At 50.6% G+C, this 24,532-nt stretch overlaps 1 protein-coding gene across 4 annotated transcripts in view; it reads right to left on the bottom strand.

Annotated features, from left to right (window-relative positions):
- Nucleotides 1–24,532, bottom strand: part of LOC124044282 (FHF complex subunit HOOK interacting protein 1B-like) — an 81,764-nt gene that overhangs the window by 7,947 nt on the left and 49,285 nt on the right. For all 4 annotated transcript variants that reach the window (XR_006840465.1, XR_006840466.1, XR_006840464.1 and 1 more), the window contains exons 5-9: nucleotides 20,919–21,086; nucleotides 16,313–16,392; nucleotides 15,652–15,821; nucleotides 5,880–7,340; nucleotides 4,022–4,200 (exon numbers count right to left, since the gene is read on the bottom strand). Coding sequence is in view for 1 of the 4 variants with exons in the window: in XM_046363926.1 (XP_046219882.1) it covers nucleotides 4,022–4,200; nucleotides 5,880–7,340; nucleotides 15,652–15,821; nucleotides 16,313–16,392; nucleotides 20,919–21,086 (2,058 nt within the window). In the remaining 3 variants the exon portion in view is untranslated. The remainder of the gene's footprint in view (nucleotides 1–4,021; nucleotides 4,201–5,879; nucleotides 7,341–15,651; nucleotides 15,822–16,312; nucleotides 16,393–20,918; nucleotides 21,087–24,532) is intronic.

The following is a 24,532-nucleotide window of genomic DNA, read 5'->3' as shown; positions in this document are numbered from 1 at the left end:
AGAGAAAGAAGAGAGAGGAGGAAGGGAGGAGAGGGAAGAGAGAGGAGGAAGGGAGGAGAGGGAAGAGGAGGAAGGGAGGAGAGGGAAGAGAGAGGAGGAAGGAGGGAGAGGGAAGAGAGAGGAGGAAGGGAGGAGAGAAAGAAGAGAGAGGAGGAAGGGAGGAGAGGGAAGAGAGAGGAGGAAGGGAGGAGAGGGAAGAGAGAGGAGGAAGGAGGGAGAGAAAGAAGAGAGAGGAGGAAGGAGGGAGAGAAAGAAGAGAGGAGGAAGGAGGGAGAAAAAGAAGAGAGAGGAGGAAGGAGGGAGAGGGAAGAGAGAGGAGGAAGGGAGGAGAGGGAAGAGGAGGAAGGAGGGAGAGAAAGAAGAGAGAGGAGGAAGGAGGGAGAGAAAGAAGAGAGAGAAGGAAGGGGAGAGAGGGAAGAGGAGAGAGGAGGAAGGAGGGAGAGAAAGAAGAGAGAGGAGGAAGGGGAGATAGGGAAGAGAGAGGAGGAAGGGAGGAGAGAAAGAAGAGAGAGGAGGAAGGGAGGAGAGGGAAGAGAGAGGAGGAAGGGAGGAGAGGGAAGAGAGAGGAGGAAGGGAGGAGAGGGAAGAGAGAGGAGGAAGGAGGGAGAGGGAAGAGAGAGGAGGAAGGGAGGAGAGAAAGAAGAGAGAGGAGGAAGGGAGGAGAGGGAAGAGAGAGGAGGAAGGGAGGAGAGGGAAGAGAGAGGAGGAAGGAGGGAGAGAAAGAAGAGAGAGGAGGAAGGAGGGAGAGAAAGAAGAGAGGAGGAAGGAGGGAGAAAAAGAAGAGAGAGGAGGAAGGAGGGAGAGGGAAGAGAGAGGAGGAAGGGAGGAGAGGGAAGAGGAGGAAGGAGGGAGAGAAAGAAGAGAGAGGAGGAAGGAGGGAGAGAAAGAAGAGAGAGAGAAGGGGAGAAGGAAGAGAGGAGGAAGGGGGAGAGGGAAGAGGAGGAAGGGGAGAGAAAGAAGAGAGAGGAGGAAGGGGGAGAGGGAAGAGAGAGGAAGAAGGGGAGAGAAAGAAGAGAGGAGGAAGGGGGGAGGGAAGAGAGAGGAGGAAGGGGGAGAGGGAAGGGAGAGGAGGAAGGGGAGAGAGGGAAGAGAGGAGGAAGGGGAGAGAGGGAAGAGAGAGGAGGAAGGGGGAGAGGGAAGAGAGAGGAGGAAGGGGGAGAGAGAAGAGAGAGGAGGAGGGGAGAGAAAGAAGAGAGAGGAGGAAGGAGGGAGAGAAAGAAGAGAGGAGGAAGGAGGGAGAGAAAGAAGAGAGGAGGAAGGGGGAGAGGGAAGAGAGAGGAGGACGGGAGGAGAGGGAAGAGAGAGGAGGAAGGAGGGAGAGAAAGAAGAGAGAGGAGGAAGGGGGAGAGGGAAGAGGAGGAAGGGGAGAGAAAGAAGAGAGAGGAGGAAGGGGGAGAGGGAAGAGAGAGGAAGAAGGGGAGAGAAAGAAGAGAGGAGGAAGGGGGAGAGGGAAGAGAGAGGAGGAGGGGAGAGAAAGAAGAGAGAGGAGGAAGGGGGAGAGGGAAGGGAGAGGAGGAAGGGGAGAGAGGGAAGAGAGGAGGAAGGGGAGAGAGGGAAGAGAGAGGAGGAAGGGGGAGAGGGAAGAGAGAGGAGGAAGGGGGAGAGAAGAGAGAGGAGGAAGGGGGAGAGAGAAGAGAGAGGAGGAGGGGAGAGAAAGAAGAGAGAGGAGGAAGGGGGAGAGGGAAGGGAGAGGAGGAAGGGGAGAGAGGGAAGAGAGGAGGAAGGGGAGAGAGGGAAGAGAGAGGAGGAAGGGGGAGAGGGAAGAGAGAGGAGGAAGGGGGAGAGAGAAGAGAGAGGAGGAAGGGGGAGAGAGAAGAGAGAGGAGGAATGGGGGAGAGGGAAGAGAGAGGAGGAAGGGGGAGAGGGAAGAGAGAGGAGGAAGGGGGAGAGGGAAGAGAGGAGGAAGGGGGAGAGGGAAGAGAGGAGGAAGGGGAGAGGGAAGAGAGGGAAGGGGGAGAGGGAAGAGAGAGGAGGAAGGGGAGAGAGGAAGAGAGAGGAGGAAGGGGAGAGAGGGAAGAGAGAGGAGGAAGGGGGAGGGGGAAGAGAGAGGAGGAAGGGGGAGAGGGAAGAGAGGAGGAAGGGGGAGAGGGAAGAGAGGATGAAGGGGGAGAGGGAAGAGAGGAGGAAGGGGGAGAGGGAAGAGGGGAGGAAGGGGGAGAGGGAAGAGGGGAGGGAGGGCAGAGAGAGAAGGCAGAGGAGGGAGATGGGAGGGAGGAGATAGGGGAATGAGAAGACAGGGAGATAGTAAGTAATCTGATCATTACAAAAAACATACAGCCATATGGCTTCCAGTTATTCTGGCATATGGTGCATTCAGAAAGTATTCAGACCCTGTTCCACATGTTCTTACGTTACAGCCTTATTGAAAAATGGATTAAATACAATGTTGTCCTCATCAATCTACACACAATACCCCATAATGACAGTGAAAAGGTGATGAAAAAAAGGGTTTGCAAATGTATAATAAATAAATAAATAGAAATACCTTGTTTACATAAGTATTCAGACCCTTTGCAATGAGACTCGAAATTGAGCTCAGATGCATCCTGTGATCCATTGATTATCCTTGAGATTATTTCTACAACTTGATTGGACTCCACTTGTGGTAATGACAGCTTTGAGTTTGCCAAAAGGCAACTAAAGGACTCTCAGAGCATGAGAAACAAGATTCTCTGGTCTGATGAAACGACGATTTGAACCTGATCGAACATCTCTGGAGATCTGAAAATAGCGTTGTCCAACCTGACAGAGCTTGAGAGGATCTGCAGAGAAGATTGGGAGAAACTCCCCAAATACAGGTGTGGCAAGCTTGTAGCGTCATACCCAAGAAGACAACGCTGTAATCACTCTCAAAGGTGCTTCAACAAAGTACTGGGTAAAGGGTCTGAAAACTTATGTAAATTTGATATTTCAGATGTTTATTTTCTATATACATTTGCAAACATGTCTGAAAACCAGTTTTTGCTTTGACATTATGGGGTATTGTGATGTCATTATGGGGTATTGTGATGTCATTATGGGTTCTTGTGATGTCATTATGGGGTATTGTGATGTCATTATGGGGTATTGTGATGTCATTATGGGGTATTGTGATGTCATTATGGGGTATTGTGATGTCATTATGGGGTATTGTGATGTCATTATGGGGTATTGTGATGTCATTATGGGGTATTGTGATGTCATTATGGGGTATTGTGATGTCATTATGGGGTATTGTGTTTAGATTGAGGGAGGAAAAACTATTGAATCCATTTTAGAGTAAGGCTGTAATCTAACAACATGTGGAAAATGTCAAGGGTTCTGAATACTTTCTGAATGTTCTGTATAAACAGTCCATTGAGAGAGCAGCAGAGGGCAGAGGTCAGAGGAGAAAGTGGTCAGCTGTTGAAGGGAACAGAGCGAAGATGAGTGATGGAGGTCAGCAGAAGACAGCCAGGTGATGTTAGGGCAAGAGATTAGAAGAGATGGGCAACTGACCCTTGAGGAAGAATATGGTCATTTACAAAATTACAGCTACTTAGTAAACATCACACAACCCCCAATGTTTGCCTGGAAATATCTACTTTCTACCAGACCAGGAACACAGCAATGTCTTCCTACCTGAATGAGAGACTTTCTACCAGACCAGGAACACAGTGATGTCTTTCAACCAGACCAGGAACACAGTGATGTCTTCCTACCTGTATGAGAGACTTTCTACCAGACCAGGAACACAGTTATGTCTTCCTACCTGTATGAGAGACTTTCTACCAGACCAGGAACACAGTGATGTCTTTCTACCAGACCAGGAACACAGTTATGTCTTCCTACCTGAATGAGAGACTTTCTACCAGACCAGGAACACAGTGATGTCTTTTTACCAGACCAGGAACACAGTGATGTCTTCCTACCTGTATGAGAGACTTTCTACCAGACCAGGAACACAGTGATTGTCTTCCTACCTGAATGAGAGACTTTCTACCAGACCAGGAACACAGCGATGTCTTTCTACCAGACCAGGAACACAGTGATGTCTTCCTACCTGTATGAGAGACTTGACGCTGGGCTGGAACACCATGTTGGTGTTGAGGAGGAAGGATCGGAGCAAGGGCTGAGGGTAGCAGGCTAGCTGGCACAGGATCCCTGTCAGCAAGATGTTCACATACAGAGAGTTCTGGAGCATGTTCTCCAGCTTGGCAAACAGAACCACCATGAACGGACCTGACGGGGGGAGGGAGAGAACGTGAGAACGGAGAGGGAGGGGGTGCACCAGCACACTAACGGATGGCTCGATCCAACAACACCAAACGGTCTGTGTTAATTTACTGTGTCACACCAAACGGTCTGTGTTAATATACTGTGTCACACCAAACAGTCTGTGTTAATTTACTGTGTCACACCAAACAGTCTGTATTAATATACTGTGTCACACCAAACACCAAACAGTCTGTATTAATTTACTGTGTCACACCAAACATTCTGTGTTAATATACTGTGTCACACCAAACACCAAACGGTCTGTATTAATATACTGTGTCACACCAAACACCAAACGGTCTGTGTTAATATACTGTGTCACACCAAACAGTCTGTATTAATTTACTGTGTCACACCAAACGGTCTGTATTAATTTACTGTGTCACACCAAACAGTCTGTATTAATATACTGTGTCACACCAAACAGTCTGTGTTAATATACTGTGTCACACCAAACAGTCTGTATTAATTTACTGTGTCACACCAAACAGTCTGTGTTAATATACTGTGTCACACCAAACAGTCTGTATTAATTTACTGTGTCACACCAAACAGTCTGTGTTAATATACTGTGTCACACCAAACAGTCTGTATTAATTTACTGTGTCACACCAAACAGTCTGTGTTAATTTACTGTGTCACACCAAACAGTCTGTATTAATTTACTGTGTCACACCAAACGGTCTGTATTAATATACTGTGTCACACCAAACACCAAACGGTCTGTGTTAATATACTGTGTCACACCAAACAGTCTGTATTAATTTACTGTGTCACACCAAACAGTCTGTATTAATTTACTGTGTCACACCAAACAGTCTGTATTAATTTACTGTGTCACACCAAACGGTCTGTAAATATACTGTGTCACACCAAACACCAAACGGTCTGTATTAATATACTGTGTCACACCAAACAGTCTGTATTAATTTACTGTGTCACACCAAACACCAAACGGTCTGTATTAATATACTGTGTCACACCAAACAGTCTGTGTTAATATACTGTGTCACACCAAACAGTCTGTATTAATTTACTGTGTCACACCAAACGGTCTGTATTAATATACTGTGTCACACCAAACACCAAACGGTCTGTATTAATATACTGTGTCACACCAAACAGTCTGTATTAATTTACTGTGTCACACCAAACACCAAACGGTCTGTATTAATTTACTGTGTCACACCAAACGGTCTGTATTAATTTACTATGTCACACCAAACACCAAACGGTCTGTGTTAATATACTGTGTCACACCAAACAGTCTGTATTAATTTACTGTGTCACACCAAACGGTCTGTATTAATTTACTGTGTCACACCAAACGGTCTGTATTAATATACTGTGTCACACCAAACACCAAACAGTCTGTATTAATTTACTGTGTCACACCAAACAGTCTGTGTTAATATACTGTGTCACACCAAACGGTCTGTATTAATATACTGTGTCACACCAAACACCATTTTTTTTTTTATATATAAAACCAAGATTAAAAGTCAAACAATTGAGCATCATCCATGATTCGCATCATCCAACATCACACACCAAATCAATATTTAGCAACTGACATCATCCCCAAAAACAAACATCCAAACAGATTGATACACATTACACTGTAGTGTGGTGGTCTTTCTCACCTGTGTACGGCTGAGCGGATGGCTGTCCTAGAGGCCTGGCAGGGCTGAACAGCCCCACAGCCTTGGGCTCCACTGCAGCCCCCGACCCAGTCCCAATCAGGTCAGCGTCCAGGGGTGAGGGGGGCAGTGGTTCCTCTGAGTCGGGGTCTCTGGTGGTCTCCTCCAGCTGTCTGAGAAGCCCCACCCCCTTGCTCCTCTCCCTCACCCTCTCCTCCAGCTCCCGGAGTTCCTGGGTGAAGGCCTCGATGCTGATGCCCTGGCCGTTGGAGTCTCCAGGCCCCTGCTGGCCCCCTTCCCCCGGTCCAGCCCCATCCAGGAGCTCCGAGATCAGCCGCTCCACTGCTTCTGACTGGGTAGAGAGCATTGCCTCTGGAGGTCCCGGTCCAGAGACCTGAGGGGTCAGGCTGACGTTGGAGGAGTTGGCACAGGATGCTGGAGTCCACGGAGCAGGCTGATCCTGGGTGTGACTCTGGACGTGTGATGTTAGACGTCTGGAGTGTTCCCCAGTCACACTTCCATTCCCTTCCCTGTGCAACCCCTGTAGGGGCCCACAGGACTGGGCCGGGGTAGGGACTGACTGGGTAGAGACCTGAGGGGTCAGGGGCCCACAGGACTGGGCCGGGGTTGGGCTGGCACCTACTGCAACGTTCTGACTAGAGTCTCCGTGCTGCTGCTGCTCGTCCAAATCTCTCTTCACCTTCTTAACCTCCATCCCTCCATCCCGGCTGTCTGGACACCCGTCCTCCCGACCCCCCGACGACGTTCCATTGAAGATGGCCTGGTGAGGGCCTATGGAGGGGCCGGAGGGGAGGTGGGGGGCAGCAGAGGGGTCAGGGACGGAGGCAGAGGTAGAGTCAGGAGGGAGGTGGAGAGGTTTAGGGAGGGGGACCTCCTCTCTCTGCAGGCTGCGTTTCTTGGTGCGGGGCGTGAGGCTGATACAGTTGTTCTTACCGATGGTGACGTCCCACTCTCCACTGTCCCTCTCTGTACTGCTCCACTCTGACCGTGCTGCTGCCACCACCGCTGCCCTCTGCTGGCTGGGGGAGGTACTACCACCACCTCCTCCCTGCTGGAAGGAGAAGTGCTCTGGGAACATGGCCAGGGAGGGGTTGGAGGTGGGGGGAGGGGGCGGTAGAGGGGCCGTGTTGGGTGAGGGGTCCTCTCCGTCGTAGGGGGCTGACCAGTTCCGGCAGGCCCAGGAGCACAGCTCTACCCCTCTACGGGCGTCCCTGAGGTACTCCAGGTACCCCGACTCCCAGTCCAGCCCCTCTGGGACGGGGTGCATGGGGCTGTCGGGGGACAGGGTGGTGCTAGGGCCCCCGCGGGGGGACGAGGGGACCGACTCGGTGGGGGAGGGGGTGAAGGGCAGTGCGGTGCTCTGCTGGCGCATGAAGAGGGCCAGGCGGGACGGAGTGCTCGGTTTGGGGTGCACAGGAGACTCTGAGCTGGGGCTGTTCAGTACTGCAGACAGACACAGGGAAAGACGGATGGACGGATAGGGAGAGACAGACACAGGGAGAAGACGGATGGACGGATAGGGAGAGACAGACACAGGGAGAAGACGGATGGACGGATAGGGAGAGACAGACACAGGGAGAAGACGGATGGACGGATAGGGAGAGACAGACACAGGGAGAAGACGGATGGACGGATAGGGAGAGACAGACACAGGGAGAAGACGGATGGACGGATAGGGAGAGACAGACACAGGGAGAAGACGGATGGACGGATAGGGAGAGACAGACACAGGGAGAAGACGGATGGACGGATAGGGAGAGACAGACACAGGGAGAAGACGGATGGACGGATAGGGAGAGACAGACAGATGGAGAAGACGGATAGGGGAAGACAGACGGGGAAGACAGACAGACAGACAGACAGACAGACAGACAGACAGACAGACAGACAGACAGACAGACAGACAGACAGACAGACAGACGGGGAAGACAGACAGACGGGGAAGACAGACGGGGAAGACAGACAGACAGACAGACAGACAGACAGACAGACAGACAGACAGACAGACAGACAGACAGACAGACAGACAGACAGACAGACAGACAGACAGACGGGGAAGACAGACGGGGAAGACAGACGGGGAAGACAGACGGGGAAGACAGACAGGGGGACGGAGACAGAGACGGACGGAGACAGAGAGCACATAACAGGGAGGAACGTCAGTCATGGTTATCCTTTAACACTTCTTCCAGCTTTTAACACAACACCATGACAGGGGTCCCTCTGCGTGTGTTCCTGTAGCTCAGTTGGTAGAGCATGGCGCTTGTAACGCCAGGGTAGTGGGTTCGATCCCCGGGACCACCCATACGTAGAATGTATGCACACATGACTGTAAGTCGCTTTGGATAAAAGCGTCTGCTAAATGGCATATATTATTATATTATAAGCGTGGCGCTGCTCCACCACAGAACCATTGCCGACCACCCTAAAAGAAACATCCCATTTCTACCAAACATAGTTTAACTAAAGTTCTGTAAAAGCACATTCGCTTTTCTTGGCAAATAGATAATCTGTCTGGGTTCAACACAGTTCTGCAGGTTATTTATCTGCAGGAAACTCAAAAACACAGCGCGGCAGGGATCAGGTGAGGGGGGGGACAGCGGAGGGATCAGGAGGGGGGACAGCGGAGGGAACAGGTGGGGGGCAGCGGAGGGATCAGGAGGGGGGGCAGCGGAGGGATCAGGTGGGGGGCAGCAGAGGGATCAGGAGAGGGGGGCAGGGAGGGATCAGCAGGAGGGATCAGGTGGGGGGGACAGCGGAGGGATCAGGTGGGGGGGGACAGCGGAGGGATCAGGAAGGGGGGGGACAGCGGAGGGATCAGGAAGGGGGGGACAGCGGAGGGATCAGGGAGGGGGGGGGGGACAGCGGAGGGATCAGGAGGGGGGCAGCGGAGGGATCAGGAGGGGGGGGACAGCGGAGGGATCAGGAGGGGGGGGACAGCGGAGGGATCAGGTGGGGGGACAGCGGAGGGATCAGGTGGGGGGGCGGAGGGATCAGGTGGGGGGACAGCGGAGGGATCAGGTGGGGGGGCTGCACATCATAAAGATACCCAACAGAGAGATGGTACGGTCTGGGTACTGATGGGGCCTCACATCATAAAGATACCAACAGAGAGATGGTACGGTCTGGGTACTGATGGGGCCTCACATCATAAAGATACCCAACAGAGAGATGGTACGGTCTGGGTACTGATGGGGCCTCACATCATAAAGATACCAACAGAGAGATGGTACGGTCTGGGTACTGATGGGGCCTCACATCATAAAGATACCAACAGAGAGATGGTACGGTCTGAGTACTGATGGGGCCTCACATCATAAAGATACCAACAGAGAGATGGTACGGTCTGGGTACTGATGGCGCCTCACATCATAAAGATACCCAACAGAGAGATGGTACGGTCTGGGTACTGATGGGGCCTCACATCATAAAGATACCCAACAGAGAGATGGTACGGTCTGGGTACTGATGGGGCCTCACATCATAAAGATACCAACAGAGAGATGGTACGGTCTGGGTACTGATGGGGCCTCACATCATAAAGATACCCAACAGAGAGATGGTACGGTCTGGGTACTGATGGGGCCTCACATCATAAAGATACCAACAGAGAGATGGTACGGTCTGGGTACTGATGGGGCCTCACATCATAAAGATACCCAACAGAGAGATGGTACGGTCTGGGTACTGATGGGGCCTCACATCATAAAGATACCAACAGAGAGATGGTACGGTCTGGGTACTGATGGGGACTCACATCATAAAGATACCAACAGAGAGATGGTACGGTCTGGGTACTGATGGGGCCTCACATCATAAAGATACCAACAGAGAGATGGTACGGTCTGGGTACTGATGGGGCCTCACATCATAAAGATACCAACAGAGAGATGGTACGGTCTGGGTACTGATGGGGCCTCACATCATAAAGATACCCAACAGAGAGATGGTACGGTCTGGGTACTGATGGGGCCTCACATCATAAAGATACCAACAGAGAGATGGTACGGTCTGGGTACTGATGGGGCCTCACATCATAAAGATACCCAACAGAGAGATGGTACGGTCTGGGTACTGATGGGGCCTCACATCATAAAGATACCCAACAGAGAGATGGTACGGTCTGGGTACTGATGGGGCCTCACATCATAAAGATACCAACAGAGAGATGGTACGGTCTGGGTACTGATGGGGCCTCACATCATAAAGATACCCAACAGAGAGATGGTACGGTCTGAGTACTGATGGGGACTCACATCATAAAGATACCCAACAGAGAGATGGTACGGTCTGGGTACTGATGGGGCCTCACATCATAAAGATACCAACAGAGAGATGGTACGGTCTGGGTACTGATGGGGCCTCACATCATAAAGATACCCAACAGAGAGATGGTACGGTCTGGGTACTGATGGGGCCTCACATCATAAAGATACCAACAGAGAGATGGTACGGTCTGGGTACTGATGGGGACTCACATCATAAAGATACCCAACAGAGAGATGGTACGGTCTGGGTACTGATGGGGCCTCACATCATAAAGATACCAACAGAGAGATGGTACGGTCTGGGTACTGATGGGGCCTCACATCATAAAGATACCAACAGAGAGATGGTACGGTCTGGGTACTGATGGGGACTCACATCATAAAGATACCCAACAGAGAGATGGTACGGTCTGGGTACTGATGGGGCCTCACATCATAAAGATACCAACAGAGAGATGGTACGGTCTGGGTACTGATGGGGCCTCACATCATAAAGATACCCAACAGAGAGATGGTACGGTCTGGGTACTGATGGGGTCTCACATCATAAAGATACCCAACAGAGAGATGGTACGGTCTGGGTACTGATGGGGCCTCACATCATAAAGATACCAACAGAGAGATGGTACGGTCTGGGTACTGATGGGGCCTCACATCATAAAGATACCCAACAGAGAGATGGTACGGTCTGGGTACTGATGGGGCCTCACATCATAAAGATACCAACAGAGAGATGGTACGGTCTGGGTACTGATGGGGCCTCACATCATAAAGATACCCAACAGAGAGATGGTACGGTCTGGGTACTGATGGGGCCTCACATCATAAAGATACCAACAGAGAGATGGTACGGTCTGGGTACTGATGGGGCCTCACATCATAAAGATACCAACAGAGAGATGGTACGGTCTGGGTACTGATGGGGCCTCACATCATAAAGATACCCAACAGAGAGATGGTACGGTCTGGGTACTGATGGGGCCTCACATCATAAAGATACCAACAGAGAGATGGTACGGTCTGGGTACTGATGGGGCCTCACATCATAAAGATACCAACAGAGAGATGGTACGGTCTGGGTACTGATGGGGCCTCACATCATAAAGATACCAACAGAGAGATGGTACGGTCTGGGTACTGATGGGGCCTCACATCATAAAGATACCAACAGAGAGATGGTACGGTCTGGGTACTGATGGGGCCTCACATCATAAAGATACCAACAGAGAGATGGTACGGTCTGGGTACTGATGGGGCCTCACATCATAAAGATACCAACAGAGAGATGGTACGGTCTGGGTACTGATGGGGCCTCACATCATAAAGATACCCAACAGAGAGATGGTACGGTCTGGGTACTGATGGGGCCTCACATCATAAAGATACCCAACAGAGAGATGGTACGGTCTGGGTACTGATGGGGCCTCACATCATAAAGATACCCAACAGAGAGATGGTACGGTCTGGGTACTGATGGGGCCTCACATCATAAAGATACCCAACAGAGAGATGGTACGGTCTGGGTACTGATGGGGCCTCACATCATAAAGATACCCAACAGAGAGATGGTACGGTCTGGGTACTGATGGGGCCTCACATCATAAAGATACCCAACAGAGAGATGGTGATGGGGCCTCACATCATAAAGATACCCAACAGAGAGATGGTACTCTGGGTACTGATGGGGCCTCACATCATAAAGATACCCAACAGAGAGATGGTACGGTCTGGGTACTGATGGGGCCTCACATCATAAAGATACCCAACAGAGAGATGGTACGGTCTGGGTACTGATGGGGCCTCACATCATAAAGATACCCAACAGAGAGATGGTACGGTCTGGGTACTGATGGGGCCTCACATCATAAAGATACCCAACAGAGAGATGGTACCAATGTTGCATCATGGGGCCTCACATCATAAAGATAAACAGAGAGATGGTAAACATGCTATTAAAGATACCCAACAGAGAGATGGTATTTATGATGGGGCATCACATCATAAAGATAAACAGAGAGATGGTCTGCTTTGTGCTGATGGGGCCTATCATAAAGATACCAACAGAGAGATGGTCTCTGGGTACTGGGGGCTCACATCATAAAGATACCAACAGAGAGATCGTACGGTCTGGGTACTGATGGGGCTGCACATTGAATGCTGTGATGAAACCAATGTTGCATCATGTGTGTTGGATAAACTAAAACAAACAGCTATTAACCACTTATTTATATATATATATATAATAATTTATTTTCTGCTTTGTGCTGTTATCAGGTCATGGAGCCATATCTTGTTGGCCTCCAGGACAGCCTGGCAAGAGGATCCAACACCTGCAGATTCTGGAGGCCTTCAGTGTGGTGGGACCTCAGGGCCTTCAGTGTGGTGGGACCTCAGGGCCTTCAGTGTGGTGGGACCTCAGGGCCTTCAGTGTGGTGGGACCTCAGGGCCTTCAGTGTGGTGGGACCTCAGGGCCTTCAGTGTGGTGGGACCTCAGACTGCGTTCTCTAGTGAGAAGATAAACCCCTTTTTAACCTGACCCTCCTTCTCCAGGCAGTTCTCCAAGCGCCAGAGGCTGCTGAGCTGCAACATGCGCTAGTTGGAGCATTAAAGGTATGGCATGAGTGTGACAATCCTTTAAAGAGACCATTTTAGACCAGTGTTGCCCAACCCTTATTCCTGTTGAACTACAACTCCGTTGACTCTCTAATGTTGGACATCTTTAGTCCCCCCCCCCCCCCCTATGTATTTCAGGGGTTGGCCCAGCTGACAACAATGACACAGCTGTTTGATGAGTGGGGACAGCTCTAAAATTGTGATAAAGGGACTTCTCGACAATTAAACGAGTAAGAATATTTAAAATGTGAAAGTAGATCCTCTTTGTCCCTCTCTTCTTATTATCATCTCTGTTATTGCAGGTCGAAACAGACTTGAGGAACAGACTGCAGTGAGAGTATCTAGCCGCTGGCATGCGGCTCTCCATCAACGCCCCCGCCGCCGCCGCCCTCCATCAAGGAGCTAAATTACAGGAGAGTGTTGGAAATCCTTTTCCAAAAGACCAGGGGAATAAAGTGCTCTGACCAAGGCTGTAAACCCATGTCAGAGAGGTTTTTGTCAGAACCAGGAAAGAGATTCACAACGCCCTTCCTTTGTGATGGCGGTGTCCGTTATGTTTCTTCAGATCGCTGCAGCACATTACATCCTGTTGAACTATAATCATTTAATCCCAATTATTTTACTGAGCTCATTTCTGGGGGTGGAAATTATATTTTAGATAGGTTATTTTAATGTTATTCCTTTTTTTTAAATGTTATTCCTTTTTTTTTTTTAAGTCATCAGAACCAAGCTGTTCAGTACTTACACAACCCCCACCCCCCCACCCCGCTAACGTTCCACCCACATCTAACACATTTTCCAGAGGAAGCACTGCACCGTGGTTTACCTACTCTCATTGTTTATTTGTTATTAATAGGGTACATTTTAGGACTCAATGGATAAGAGCTATGTATCTCAACCCCCCCCCCACAGGAGACCATGCATCAACCCCCCACGGGAGGCCAGGGATCAACCCCCTAGAGGAGACCAGGGATCAACCCCCCCAACACAGGAGACCAGCGATCAACCCCCCAACCCAGGAGACCAGGGATCACCCCCCCAACACAGGAGACCAGGGATCACCCCCCCCCAAAACACAGGAGACCAGGGATCACCCCCCCCCCCCAACACAGGAGACCAGGGATCACACCCCCCCCCACGGTCAGTTGTGGCTGCTGCCAACACACTGTCATTGACACTGACCCAACTCCAGCCATTTTAATAATGGGAATTGATGGGAAATGATGTAAATATATCACTAGCCACTTTAAACAATGCTACCTTATATAATGTTACTTACCCTACATTATTCATCTCATATGCATATGTATATACTGTACTCTACAACATCGACTGCATCCTTATGTAACACATGTATCACTAGCCACTTTAACTATGCCACTTTGTTTACTTTGTCTACACACTCATCTCATATGTATATACTGTACTCAATACCATCTACTGTATGCTGCTCTGTACCATCACTCATTCATATATCCTTATGTACATATTCCTTATCCCCTTACACTGTGTATAAGACAGTAGTTTTGGAATTGTTAGTTAGATTACTTGTTGGTTATCACTGCATTGTCGGAACTAGAAGCACAAGCATTTCGCTACACTCGCATTAACATCTGCTAACCATGTGTATGTGACAAATACAATTTGATTTGAACACAGGAGACCAGGGATCACCCCCCCCCCCCCCCCAACACAGGAGACCAGGGATCACTCCCCCACCCAACACAGGAGACCAAGGATCACTCCCCCACCCAACACAGGAGACCAGGGATCAAACACAGGAGACCAGGGATCCCCCCCCCAAACACAGGAGACCAGGGATCACCCCCCCACAGGAGACCAAGGATCACCCCCCAAACACAGGAGACCAGGGATCACTCCCCCACCCAACACAGGAGACCAAGGATCACTCCCCCCCACCCAACACAGGAGACCAGGATCACTCCCCCACCCAACACAGGAGACCAGGGATCACTCCCCCACCCAACACAGGAGACCAGGGATCCCCACCCAACACAGGAGACCAGGATCACTCCACCCAACACAGGAGACCAGGGATCACTCCCCCACCCAACACAGGAGACCAGGGATCACTCCCCACCCAACACAGGAGACCAGGGATCACTCCCCCACCCAACACAGGAGACCAGGGATCACTCCCCCACCCAACACAGGAGACCAGGGATCACTCCCCCACCCAACACAGGAGACCAGGGATCACTCCCCCACCCAACACAGGAGACCAGGGATCACTCCCCCACCCAACACAGGAGACCAGGATCACTCCCCACCCAACACAGGAGACCAGGATCACTCCCCCCCACCCAACACAGGAGACCAGGGATCACTCCCCCACCCAACACAGGAGACCAAGGATCACTCCCCCCCAACACAGGAGACCAAGGATCACCCAACACAGGAGACCAGGGATCACTCCCCCACCCAACACAGGAGACCAGGGATCACTCCCCCACCCAACACAGGAGACCAGGGATCACTCCCCCACCCAACACAGGAGACCAGGATCACTCCCCACCCAACACAGGAGACCAGGGATCACTCCCCCACCCAACACAGGAGACCAGGGATCAACCCATGCGTCCAACCTTCCCACTGTCTCCCATCCTCCCGTCTCCCGTCCTCCCGTCTCCCGTCCTCCCGTCTCCCATCCTCCCGTCTCCGTCTCCCATCCTCCCGTCTCCCATCCTCCCGTCTCCCATCCTCCCGTCTCCCATCCTCCCGTCTCCCATCCTCCCGTCTCCCATCCTCCCGTCTCCCGTCTCCCATCCTCCCGTCTCCCATCCTCCCGTCTCCCAGTCTCATTTCCTTACTATCTGAATAAAGTGCCAATAACAGAGTGTCCAGTTGGTTACCTTTCCCCCAGAAGGCTGGTTCTTCCTCCCGCTCAGCAGAGGGCAGTACGCTGAGGCGGCAGCACTCTGGGATGAGGGACAGGAACTTGTCAGCTGATTTACCATAGAGATCGGTGTCCCTGACGGCACGCCTCTGGCTCAACATCACATGGGTACAGGGTAGAAGATACCTGCACGACAACAATACGATGACTAAACACCGGCATTCCACACAGGCTGCACCGGCATTCCACACAGGCTACACCGGCATTCCACACAGGCTGCACCGGCATTCCACACAGGCTGCACCGGCATTCCACACAGGCTGCACCGGCATTCCACACAGGCTGCACCGGCATTCCACACAGGCTGCACCGGCATTCCACACAGGCTGCACCGGCATTCCACACAGGCTGCACCGGCATTCCACACAGGCTACACCGGCATTCCACATAGGCTACACCGGCATTCCACATAGGCTACACCGGCATTCCACATAGGCTACACATGTATTCCACATAGGCTACACACATATTCCACATAGGCTACACCGGCATTCCACATAGGCTACACATGTATTCCACATAGGCTACACACATATTCCACATAGGCTACACACATATTCCACATAGACTACACACATATTCCACATAGACTACACAGACAGGCAGACAGTTTCTACCTGAGAACGAGCTGCAACATGAGGTCTTCACAGTTGAGAGAGAGCAGAGTCCTGAACAGGCTCAAAGACACCATACACAGCTGTAGGAGAGAAAGAGCAGAACATTAGACACAGGTAGAGAGAGATAGAAACAGCAGAACAATAGCATGTTTGTGAGTCAGTGAGTGAGAGGAGAGAGTATGTGAGTGAGAGGAGAGAGTATGTGAGTGAGAGGAGAGAGTATGTGAGTGAGAGGAGAGAGTATGTGAGTCAGTGAGTGAGAGGAGAGAGTATGTGAGTGAGAGGAGAGAGTATGTGAGTCAGTGAGTGAGAGGAGAGAGTCAGTGAGTGAGAGGAGAGAGTCAGTGAGTGAGAGGAGAGAGTATGTGAGTGAGAGGAGAGAGTATGTGAGTGAGAGGAGAGAGTATGTGAGTGAGAGGAGAGAGTATGTGAGTGAGAGGACAGAGTATGTGAGTGAGAGGAGAGAGTATGTGAGTCAGTGAGTGAGAGGAGAGAGTTTGTGAGTCAGTGAGTGAGAGGAGAGAGTTTGTGAGTCAGTGAGTGAGAGGAGAGAGTTTGTGAGTCAGTGAGTGAGAGGAGAGAGTTTGTGAGTCAGTGAGTGAGAGGAGAGAGTTTGTGAGTCAGTGAGTGAGAGGAGAGAGTTTGTGAGTCAGTGAGTGAGAGGAGAGAGTATGTGAGTCAGTGAGTGAGAGGAGAGAGTTTATGAGTATGTGAGTGAGAGAGAGAGTATGTGAGTGAGAGGAGAGAGTATGCGAGTCAGTGAGTGAGAGGAGAGAGTTTGTGAGTCAGTGAGTGAGAGGAGAGAGTTTGTGAGTCAGTGAGTGAGAGGAGAGAGTAGTCAGTGAGTGAGAGGAGAGAGTATTGTGAGTCAGTGAGTGAGAGGAGAGAGTTTGCGAGTCAGTGAGTGAGAGGAGAGAGTTTGTGAGTGAGGAGAGAGTTTGTGAGTGAGAGGAGAGAGTATGCGAGTCAGTGAGTGAGAGGAGAGAGTTTATGAGTCAGTGAGTGAGAGGAGAGAGTTTGTGAGTCAGTGAGTGAGAGGAGAGTAGTTTATGAGTCAGTGAGTGAGAGGAGAGTATGTGAGTGAGAGGAGAGAGTATGCGAGTCAGTGAGTGAGAGGAGAGAGTTTATGAGTCAGTGAGTGAGAGGAGAGAGTTTGTGAGTCAGTGAGTGAGAGGAGAGAGTTTGTGAGTCAGTGAGTGAGAGGAGAGAGTTTGTGAGTCAGTGAGTGAGAGGAGAGAGTTTGTGAGTCAGTGAGTGAGAGGAGAGAGTATGTGAGTCAGTGAGTGAATGAGTGAGTGTTAATGTCAATGTGAGTAGGCACCTGAGCTGAGCCATTGGGCAGACAAAGCCTCAACCACCCCACTATCAGATTGGGGGGAGATGCTTTTTGCCCCCCCCTCCCCCGGATATCACCATTGATTAACTTGTCATTTTTGAAGAAGGTTTTGAGCTAGTACTAATGTCAGTATTTATATTTTGAGACTAGCATGGCATTTAGCCAATGAATAAAATGCAGCTTTTTAATTTTTATCCCAGTCTCTCGAAAGCGAATGGTTTGGACCGCTTGGAAATGATTACTGTCCTTTTATGAAATTATACCCTGTTCATGTAAAGAAAATGACCAAGTACACCGACTGTTTAAACCAAAGCCAATTTTACAAAGCATTTGAATGTTGAAGATGCCAGATTTAAGCACAGCCTACGAAAAGAACAGGGGTTGGCATACAATCTGGTTGTCGCGATCAGCTGTGTCTGCCTGACACTGTGCTCACTTATCTGACAGTCATTCGCAGGTCACATGCATAACAGTTGGGATAGTTGGCTACTGAACCCAAGGAGAGGATGCATCAATTCAGTCACAACAGATAAGAGGTATTTTTGGAATTAAAATATGAGTGAACCGGCGAATTCGCTAACATTTGACAGCATGTGCCACCGCATTTAATCATTGGTAAGGCGACTGGAAACATGGCCAAATACAAAACTGTAGTTATTCACCTCCGCAAGGCAATCAAACAAGCAAAGCGTCAGTATAGAGACAAAGTGGAGTCGCAGATCAACGGCTCAGACACGAGACGTTTGTGGCAGGGTCTACAGACAATCGCGGATTACAAAAAGAGAAGCAGCCCCGTCGCGGACATCGACGTCTTGCTTGAAGTCAGAAACATCGCTGGGTCCTGGACTTCTTGACCTGCCACCCCCAGGTGGTGAAGGTAGGAAACAGCATCTCCACTCTGCTGATCCTCAACAATGGGGCCCCACAAAGGGTACGTTCTCAGCCCAATCCTATACTCCCTGTTCACCCACGACTGCGTGGCCATGCACGCCTCCAACTCAATTATCAAGTCTGCAGGTGGGCTTGATTACCAACAACGACGAGACCCTCGGAGTATGGTGCCAGGAAAATAACCACTCACTCAATGTCAGCAAAACAAAAAAAGATGATGGTGGACTTCAGGAAACAGCAGAGGGAGCACCCCCCTATCCACATCGAAGGGACAGCAGTGGAGAAGGTGGAAAGTTTTTAAGTTCCTCTGTGTACATACCGACAAACTGAAAAGGTCCACGCACACAGACAGAGTGATAAAGAAGGAGCAACAGCGCCTCCTCAACCTCAGGAGACTGAAAAAATGTGGCTTGTCACCTACAACCCTGACTAACTTTTACAGATTCACAATTGCCAGCATCCTGTCGGGCTGTATCACCACCTGGTACGGCAAACAGCTTCCATCTCAAGGCCATCAGACTGTTAAAACAGCATCCTGTCGGGCTGTATCACCACCTGGTACAGCAAACAGCTTCTATCTCAAGGCCATCAGACTTAAAACAGCCACCACTAACATTGAGTGGCTGCTGCCAACATACTGACACTGACTCAACTCCAGCCACTTTAATAATGGGAATTGATGGGAATTGATGTAAAATATATCACTAGCCACTTTAATAATGGGAATTGATGGGAATTGATGTAAAATATATCACTAGCCACTTTAATAATGGGAATTGATGGGAATTGATGTAAAATATATCACTAGCCACTTTAATAATGGGAATTGATGGGAATTGATGTAAAATATATCACTAGCCACTTTAATAATGGGAATTGATGGGAATTGATGTAAAATATATCACTAGCCACTTTAATAATGGGAATTGATGGGAATTGATGTAAAATATATCACTAGCCACTTTAATAATGGGAATTGATGTAAAATATATCACTAGCCACTTTAATAATGGGAATTGATGGGAATTGATGTAAAATATATCACTAGCCACTTTAATAATGGGAATTGATGGGAATTGATGTAAATATATCACTAGCCACTTTAATAAAGGGAATTGATGGGAATTGATGTAAAATATATCACTAGCCACTTTAATAATGGGAATTGATGGGAATTGATGTAAAATATATCACTAGCCACTTTAATAATGGGAATTGATGGGAATTGATGTAAAATATATCACTAGCCACTTTAATAATGGGAATTGATGGGAATTGATGTAAAATATATCACTAGCCACTTTAATAATGGGAATTGATGGGAATTGATGTAAAATATATCACTAGCCACTTTAATAATGGGAATTGATGTAAAATATATCACTAGCCACTTTAATAATGGGAATTGATGGGAATTGATGTAAATATATCACTAGCCACTTTAATAATGGGAATTGATGGGAATTGATGTAAAATATATCACTAGCCACTTTAATAATGGGAATTGATGGGAATTGATGTAAATATATCACTAGCCACTTTAATAATGGGAATTGATGGGAATTGATGTAAAATATATCACTAGCCACTTTAATAATGGGAATTGATGGGAATTGATGTAAAATATATCACTAGCCACTTTAATAATGGGAATTGATGGGAATTGATGTAAAATATATCACTAGCCACTTTAATAATGGGAATTGATGTAAAATATATCACTAGCCACTTTAATAATGGGAATTGATGGGAATTGATGTAAAATATATCACTAGCCACTTTAATAATGGGAATTGATGGGAATTGATGTAAATATATCACTAGCCACTTTAATAATGGGAATTGATGTAAAATATATCACTAGCCACTTTAATAATGGGAATTGATGGGAATTGATGTAAATATATCACTAGCCACTTTAATAATGGGAATTGATGTAAATATATCACTAGCCACTTTAATAAAGATAGACTTGAAATCACTAGTCACTTTAATAAATGGAACACTAGTCACTTTAATAATGTTTACATCTCGCTTTACTCATCTCATATGTATATAATGTTTACTGTATCCTTCAATATATATCCTTTACTATCTGTCACTGCTCAGCCATATATTTTATACTTAATATATTCTCATTCCATTCCTTTAATAGATTGTGTGTATTAGGTTTTGTTGTGGAATTTGTTAGATACTGCTGCACTGTCGGATCTAGAAGCATTTCACTACACTCACAATAACGTCTGCTAAGCATGTGTATGTGACCAATTTGATTTGTATGGGTTTTCTGACCAACGCATGCTTAAATCGGTTTGGGCTCCCGCGGACATATGAACCGGGGATTGATACGTACATCTCTGCTATTACTGTACTACTGACCCTGGAGTTGCTGCTGACGCGCGTTAGCAAGGTGTCCAGGATGGTGTCGTTGTCATGGCGATGCATGAGGATGAAGCGTAGGAAGGTTTTGAGGAGAGCTGTTTCCGTGACGCTGCGCAGGAACAGATCCAGGTAGGCTGTACTGGCTATCATCTCATCTACAGATGACTGGAGGGAGGGAGGGAGAGAGGGAGGAGAGGGGAGAGAGGAGAGGGGAGTAGAGGGGGAGAGAGGGAGGGGAGAGAGGGAGGAGGGAGGGGGAGTGAGGGGAGAGAGGGAGGGGAGGGAGGAGGGAGGAGAGGGGAGAGGAGAGGGGAGTAGAGGGGGAGAGAGGGAGGGAGGGGAGGGGAGAGAGGGAGGGAGGGAGACAAAGCGAGAGTGGGAGGGAGGGAGAGAAAGCGAGAGTTGGAGGGAGGGAGAGAGAGACAAAGCGAGAGTGGGAGGGAGGGAGAGAGACAAAGCGAGAGACAAAGCGAGAGTGGGAGGGAGGGAGGGAGGGAGAGAGACAAAGCGAGAGTGGGAGGGAGGGGAGACAAAGCGAGAGTGGGAGGGAGGGAGAGAGAGAGACAAAGCGAGAGAGAAAGCGAGAGGGGGAGGGAGGGAGACAAAGCGAGAGTGGGAGGGAGGGAGAGAAAGCGAGAGTTGGAGGGAGGGAGAGAGAGACAAAGCGAGAGTGGGAGGGAGGGAGAGAGAGAGACAAAGCGAGAGACAAGCGAGAGTGGGAGGGAGGGAGGGAGGGAGAGAGAGACAAAGCGAGAGTGGGAGGGAGGGAGGGAGGGAGAGACAAAGCGAGAGTGTGAGGGAGGGAGGGAGAGAGAGACAAAGCGAGAGTGGGAGGGAGGGAGAGAGAGACAAGGAGAGAGTGGGAGGGAGGGAGAGAGAGAGAGACAAGGAGTGGGAGGGAGGGAGAGAGAGACAAGGAGAGAGTGGGAGGGAGGGAGAGAGAGACAAGGAGAGAGTGGGAGGGAGAGAGAGAGAGAGAGTGGGAGGGAGGGAGAGAGAGAGAGTGGGAGGGAGGGAGAAAGAGAGTGGGAGGGAGGGAGAGAGAGAGTGGGAGGGAGAGAGAGAGAGAGTGGGAGGGAGGGAGAGAGAGAGAGAGAGGAGGGTGGGAGGGAGAGAGAGAGTGGGAGGGAGGGAGAGAGAGAGTGGGAGGGAGAGAGAGAGAGAGTGAGAGGGGGAGAGAGAGAGAGTGGGAGGGAGGGAGAGAGAGAGTGGGAGGGAGGGAGAGAGAGAGAGTGGGAGGGAGAGAGAGAGAGAGAGAGTGGGAGGGAGAGAGAGAGTGGGAGGGAGAGAGAGAGAGAGAGAGTGGGAGGGAGAGAGAGAGTGGGAGGGAGAGAGAGTGTGGGAGGGAGAGAGAGAGTGGGAGGGAGAGAGAGAGTGGGAGGGAGAGAGAGAGTGGGAGGGAGAGAGAGAGTGGGAGGGAGGGAGAGAGAGAGTGGGAGGGAGGAGAGAGAGAGAGGGAGGGAGGGAGAGAGAGAGAGAGAGAGAGAGAGAGAGGGGGAGGGAGAGAGAGAGGAGTGGGAGGGAGAGAGAGAGTGGGAGGGAGAGAGAGAGTGGGAGGGAGAGAGAGAGAGAGAGTGGGAGAGAGGGAGAGAGAGAGAGAGAGGGAGGGAGAGAGAGAGAGGGAGGGAGAGAGGAGGTAGAGAGGGGAGAGAGGGAGGGAGAGAGGGAGGGAGGGAGAGAGGGAGAGAGGGAGGGGAGAGGGGAGGAAAGGGAGAGAAAGCGAGAGTGGGAGGGAGGGAGAGAAAGCGAGAATGGGAGGGAGGGAGAGAGAGACAAAGCGAGAGTGGGAGGGAGGGAGAGAGAGAGACAAAGCGAGAGACAAAGCGAGTGGGAAGGAGGGGAGGGAGGGAGGGAGAGACAAAGCGAGAGGGGAGGGAGGGAGAGAGAGACAAAGCGAGAGTGGGAGGGAGGGAGAGAGAGAGAGACAAAGCGAGAGTGGGAGGGAGGGAGGGAGGGAGAGAGAGACAAAGCGAGAGTGGGAGGGAGGGAGGGAGAGAGAGACAAAGCGAGAGTGGGAGGGAGGGAGGGAGAGAGACAAAGCGAGAGTGGGAGGGAGGGAGGGAGAGAGAGACAAAGCGAGAGTGGGAGGGAGGGAGGGAGGGAGAGAGAGACAAAGCGAGAGTGGGAGGAAGGGAGAGAGAGACAAAGCGAGAGTGGGAGGGAGGGAGAGAGAGTGGGGGAGGGAGAGAGAGTGGGAGGGAGGGAGAGAGAGTGGGAGGGAGGGAGAGAGAGTGGGAGGGAGAGAGAGTGGGAGGGAGAGAGAGAGACAAGGAGAGAGTGGGAGGGAGGGAGAGAGAGAGATACAAGGAGAGAGTGGGAGGGAGGGAGAGAGAGAGACAAGGAGAGGGAGGGAGGAGAGGGTGGAGGGAGAGAGAGAGAGTGGGAGGGAGAGAGAGAGAGAGAGAGAGAGTGGGAGAGAGAGTGGGAGGGAGGGAGAGAGAGAGAGGGAGGGAGGGAGAGAGAGAGAGAGGGAGAGGAGAGAGAGAGAGAGAGTGGGAGGGAGAGAGAGAGTGGGAGGGAGGGAGAGAGAGAGAGAGGGAGAGAGTGGGAGAGAGAGAGAGAGTGGGAGGGAGAGAGTGGGAGGGAGGGAGAGAGAGAGATAGAGAGAGAGAGAGTTAGGAGGGAGAGGAGAGAGTGGGAGGGAGGGAGAGAGAGTGGGAGGAGAGAGAGAGAGGGGAGGGAGAGAGAGAGTGGGAGGGAGAGAGAGAGTGGAGGGAGAGAGAGTGGGAGAGGAGAGAGAGAGGAGGGAGGGAGAGAGAGAGTGGGAGGGAGAGAGAGAGAGGGAGGGAGAGAGAGAGAGAGGGAGAGAGAGAGGGAGGGAGAGAGTGGGAGAGAGTGGGAGGGGGGAGGGAGAGAGAGAGAGAGAGGAGGGAGAGAGAGAGAGAGAGAGTGGGAGGGAGAGAGTGGGAGGGAGGGAGAGAGAGAGAGAGAGAGAGAGAGAGAGAGAGAGAGTGAGGGAGAGAGAGAGAGAGAGAGAGGGAGGGAGAGAGAGAGGAGGGAGAGAGAGAGAGAGTGGGAGGGAGAGAGAGTGGGAGGGAGAGAGAGAGTGGAGGGAGAGAGAGAGAGAGTGGGAGGAGAGAGAGAGTGGGAGGAGAGAGAGAGGAGGGGAGAGAGAGAGTGGGAGGGAGAGAGAGAGAGAGAGAGAGTGGGAGAGAGAGTGGGAGGGAGGGAGAGAGAGAGAGAGGGAGGGAGGGAGACAAAGCGAGAGTGGGAGGGAGGGAGAGAAAGCGAGAGTTGGAGGGAGGGAGAGAGAGACAAAGCGAGAGTGGGAGGGAGGGAGAGAGACAAAGCGAGAGACAAAGCGAGAGTGGGAGGGAGGGAGGGAGGGAGAGAGACAAAGCGAGAGTGGGAGGGAGGGAGGGAGACAAAAGCGAGAGTGGGAGGGAGGGAGAGAGAGAGACAAAGCGAGAGAAAGCGAGAGTGGGAGGGAGGGAGACAAAGCGAGAGTGGGAGGGAGGGAGAGAAAGCGAGAGTTGGAGGAGGGAGAGAGAGACAAGCGAGAGTGGGAGGGAGGGAGAGAGAGAGACAAAGCGAGAGACAAAGCGAGAGTGGGGAGGGAGGGAGGGAGAGAGAGACAAAAGCGAGAGTGGGAGGGAGGAGGGAGGGAGGGA

This window comes from Oncorhynchus gorbuscha, linkage group LG09, assembly GCF_021184085.1.
Source record: "Oncorhynchus gorbuscha isolate QuinsamMale2020 ecotype Even-year linkage group LG09, OgorEven_v1.0, whole genome shotgun sequence".
Taxonomy (NCBI): Eukaryota; Metazoa; Chordata; class Actinopteri; order Salmoniformes; family Salmonidae; genus Oncorhynchus; species Oncorhynchus gorbuscha.
Note: the sequence above shows the minus strand (reverse complement) of the source record. Positions and strands in the feature narration are given on the sequence as shown.